Consider the following 4,329-nt stretch of genomic DNA (forward strand, 5'->3'; position numbering starts at 1 on the left):
ACACACACACACACACACACACACACACACACACACACAAATGTAATTCTCTGTCTGGCACGGCCTTTCATAGTAAATAATGAAACCGAGTGGGCTGGACTGCCTACACACTGAACATCAGCACAATACAATGTGACATTATTCAGGGGACCACAAAGAGCTGGCAGGCTGAGATACTGCAGCTCAGTGATCACATAGCAAACAATGTAATAATGCTGTGTAAAAGGTCTGTTCAGCTTTGGTACATCGGGCGCCTGCTCTACCAGGTGAGCCCGGGGAGCCCAAAGTACCAAAGCTGAGACATTTGCGCAGAGGCCTGGTTCAAATCTGACCTGCAGCCTCAATCTGTCCCGTCTAATAAAGGCAAAAAGAATCTATTACAGAAACAGGTCTGTTCCAAAAGTCTTTCTATTGTTTCCCAGCCTGAATTACAAAGCCAGGTCCAGAACAACCTCATCTATCTATCTATCTATCTATATATTTCATTGACACAGAATATATAGGGGTGTAGCAGGTGAACAGGGTGTAGCTGGTGAACAGGGTGTAGCAGGTGAACAGGGTGCAGCAGGTGAACAGGGTGTAGCTGGTGAACAGGGTGCAGCAGGTGAACAGGGTGCAGCAGGTGAACAGGGTGTAGCTGGTGAACAGGGTGTAGCAGGTGAACAGGGTGCAGCTGGTGAACAGGGTGCAGCTGGTGAACAGGGTGTAGCTGGTGAACAGGGTGCAGCTGGTGAACAGGGTGCAGCAGGTGAACAGGGTGCAGCTGGTGAACAGGGTGTAGCTGGTGGGTTGTTAATATCCCTTTAGCTCTCTGCAGGCTCCTCTTCTCACCAACATCACTGATGCTCAGCAGATGGTACCGATGATGGTTTGATCACCCGCTGTAGAGCCCTCCTGCACTGGGCTGTGCACATCCTATGCCAGTTTGTAATGCTTCAGTCAGAAGGCTTTCTATTGCTCCTCTCTACAAGTTAACAAGAACCTGGAACTTTGCCTTCTTAGGTTTCCTGAAGAAAACCTGCAGTTTGTGATCTTTCTTCACCAGGATGGAGATGTGTGAGGACCATGTCCGGTTGTTGGTGATGCTGGTTTCCAGGAACTCAAAGCTGTTCACTTGCTCCACCTCAGCTCCGGCTCATGTAGACGGGGATGTGTGTCTTCGCCTCCTCTTTTCTAAAGTCACTCGGCTCCTTGCTTTCCCTGACGTTGAGCAGGAGGTTGTTCTCTGAGCTGCACTCTGAAGCTTGTTGATCTCCTCTCTAGATGAAGTCCCGTTGTTGTTTGTGTCCTCTGCAGACGTCACAGCAGAGTTCTCTTCATGTTTGGGGTAGCAGTCGTGGGTGTTCAGTGTGAACAGCAGGAGGCTGAGCTCACAGCTCTGGGGGGCTCCGGTGTTCAACACTAGAGTGGAGGAGGTGCTGGGGTCTCTTTGTGAGGACGTCTAATGACCAGTTCCAGAGTGAGCTACTCGCGTTCACCAATCACTTTCATGGGGAGATTGTGTTGAAGGCTGAGCTGAAACCAACAGACAACATTGTGAAGTCTCTCCTGTGACAGTGCTGTGTTGAAGATATGAGTGAATATCAGCTGGCTGGGCGGTACATGTTCTTAGTCCACTACCAGGATGCTATCAGGCCCAGCAGCTTCACATCCTCTGTGGATCCTCACAGCGTCCGGTCCTCTGGAGGGAGGGGCAGACGTGAGGGCTGACTCTTGGTGGAGGAGGTCAAAGCGAGCATTAAAGGTGTTCAGCTCATGTGTGAGCGTGGCCCCACACGTGATGGGGCGCTCCTGCATGTAGCCTGTGACTTTGTGGATCTCCTGCCTCATGTCTGTAGTGTTGTTGGTGTTGAGGTCTCTCATCAGTCTCTCGTGACTCCTCCTCTTTGCCTCCTTGATGCCAGCGTTCAGTCTTGCTCTGGCGATGCTGTATGCTTCCTTCCAGCTCTTTTGGCTCTCAGCCCTCACCTCTCCTCTCATCCAGGCTTTCTGCTTCTGGAGTCATTTTAGTGTCTCTGTGATCACTACAATGAACACGTCTGCTGATGTTGATGTCACTGTTGGTGTTCATCAAACAGTCCTTTAGAGCAGCTGTAGCTTCATCTGTCCACACTTTCACTGTTCTTCTGATGGTGATGCCCGTTTAATCAGCAGGGTGGAAGTATGTAGCAGAAGCAGGGAAATATGATCTGATGGTCCAAAGCAGGGCGGGGGGGGGGCTTTGTGTGAACATGGTCCAGTGTATTGTTCCCTCTGGTGGAGATGTGGACATGCTGATGGAATCATTGGTGTAAACACTCCACTCTTCTTACCAGAGGCGTGAGTTCTGTCTGCGCGGTAGACCGCGTGTCTGTCAGGAGCAGTAGCTTGATGAGATATCATGTTAATAGTCCCGCTGCTGGGTTCGTCTGAGTCTTATGCCAGATGCGTAAATACCCGATGGCCATCATCTGGCTGGCTGTGTCATTTACACCAATTTACTATCGCCTCACTATTCATATTTGTGAATAAATGTTTTGTATTTTGAATTATGAAAACCTCTTCACATTAAGCATTACATTTAGTGACAATTGCAAGTGACAAATAATTGTCTTATGATTTAAGAGACTCCCTGAACCTTAGCTAATGAGGCTTCCAGGGCGTCTGAAGTGTGAATCCATCGAGAGCCCCCGTGTTTCACACACTGGTGGTCTTAATGTTTAACATCATATTGTGTCAGTTAAGAGTTGAGAACAAGCAGACTCAGAACATCACCTTATACTGTCATATAGTGTTGAACATCAAGGATTCAATGGAACAATCATTTAGTTTAGTTTCATAAGTGAGGATTCTGATGAAGAGCACTACTGGTTGTCGTTGTGTTTGGTCCTCACCTGCTTTGGTGATGTAGAGTGGCAGCCAGAAGAGGAAGGTGTAGCTGACCAGCTTGGCAAACAGCAGACACAGAGAGAACTCGATCACTCCCTTCAGAGACAAACATCAATACGAGGATGTTGGTGAAGAAGATGTTCTGTAACTGAATGATATCTATCTGGCTCCACTGCCCCGATGCAGTAAAACCTTCCTACAATAATGACCTCTTCACCTAATGGACCCAGTCTGTGCAGAGACACACATCCATCAGAATACGTTACCACGAGGCATTTCAGACCATCAGACATTCTAAACAGCAGGCCAATCTATTGGTGAGCTCTAAGGCTCGACCAGTATGTGTATGAAAGTCACTGTGCTGTTCCTGCTCAGCAGGCAGCAGACAGACACAGGTGGAGACTAGCTGGTGAACATGGAGGAGCCTTCAGCAGATAAAGAGACACGTTTCCCTCAGGAGCTGCTGGAGACCATGAACAGAGCTACAAGGAGAGAATATTGGACTTTCATCAGGTGGACACAAACAGATGAACATGCATGTTGATGTTGCTCTGTAGCTGCTGGATGTGTAAATAAGCCACTATGTCCTAACTTAAAAGATGATATGTTAATGTTAATTATATGTTTCCGCTGCCCCGGAGTGAGCCAAAAAAAACGGTGTTGCAGGATTACACTAGTCTGTGTGCAGAGATGAGATCTCATTCACTGACTACGTGAAGCTCAGTGGGATCATCACAGGAAGCAGAATAAGCCCCACAATAATCCGGATGGCTCTACATTAGCTTGGAGCTCTACTAAACAATGACATGGTTGTAAGTAGAGAAGCAGCTGTTTTGGATGATGGATGGCTGCGGTTACACTTGTCTTTTCAATGAAGCTCATCATGCCAGGGCACAAGTCTGCCTGCTTCAAAATCGCATCTTGCTAGCAAGCTGTGGCGGCCTGGATCGCATGGAGTTAGGTTCTCCGTGAGGCGTGGACAGAATATGGGCACAATATGTCAAACGAAGGTCTCCATCATCTTCCCCCAACACAGTGTTCCTCTCCCAAGGAGAGCAAAGGGGAGAGAGGAGGAAACCCAGGGCTAGGGCACTGCTGTCTGAATGCTGTGAAGTTACTGCTGATGATAACACAACATTTCATGATTCTGCTGCCTCAAAATAAAGGCTTTTAAATAAGAAATACAGGGGATTTTTATTTGAAAGGAAACTGTGCTCCTGCAGGGAGGAAGAGTAGGCAGCACAAATAACGGTGCGCTTTTATTGTGAAGAATGTATGGGATATGAAATGTGTTTATCCAGTTTGTTACAGCCTCTTCTTTGACCACAACTTATATCCATCACTAGCCCATCAGGCTGGTTGCATTGAAGAGTCAAGTGTGGACTCACATATGTGGACATAGCAACCACAGCCGGTGTGTGTGTGTGTGTGTGTGTGTGTGTGTGTGTGTGTGTGTGTGTG

The 4,329-nt window shown here is 47.8% G+C and overlaps 1 protein-coding gene across 4 annotated transcripts in view; it reads right to left on the reverse strand.

The window, feature by feature from the left end:
- slc37a1 (solute carrier family 37 member 1) overlaps positions 1–4,329 on the reverse strand; it is a 35,611-nt gene that overhangs the window by 9,534 nt on the left and 21,748 nt on the right. For all 4 annotated transcript variants that reach the window (XM_031869941.1, XM_031869942.1, XM_031869938.1 and 1 more), the window contains exon 12: positions 2,874–2,964. In XM_031869941.1, the coding sequence (XP_031725801.1) occupies positions 2,874–2,964 (91 nt within the window). The remainder of the gene's footprint in view (positions 1–2,873; positions 2,965–4,329) is intronic.

The sequence above is a fragment of the Anarrhichthys ocellatus genome, unplaced genomic scaffold, assembly GCF_004355925.1.
Source record: "Anarrhichthys ocellatus isolate YVR2014 unplaced genomic scaffold, GSC_Weel_1.0 scaffold50, whole genome shotgun sequence".
Lineage (NCBI taxonomy): Eukaryota > Metazoa > Chordata > Actinopteri > Perciformes > Anarhichadidae > Anarrhichthys > Anarrhichthys ocellatus.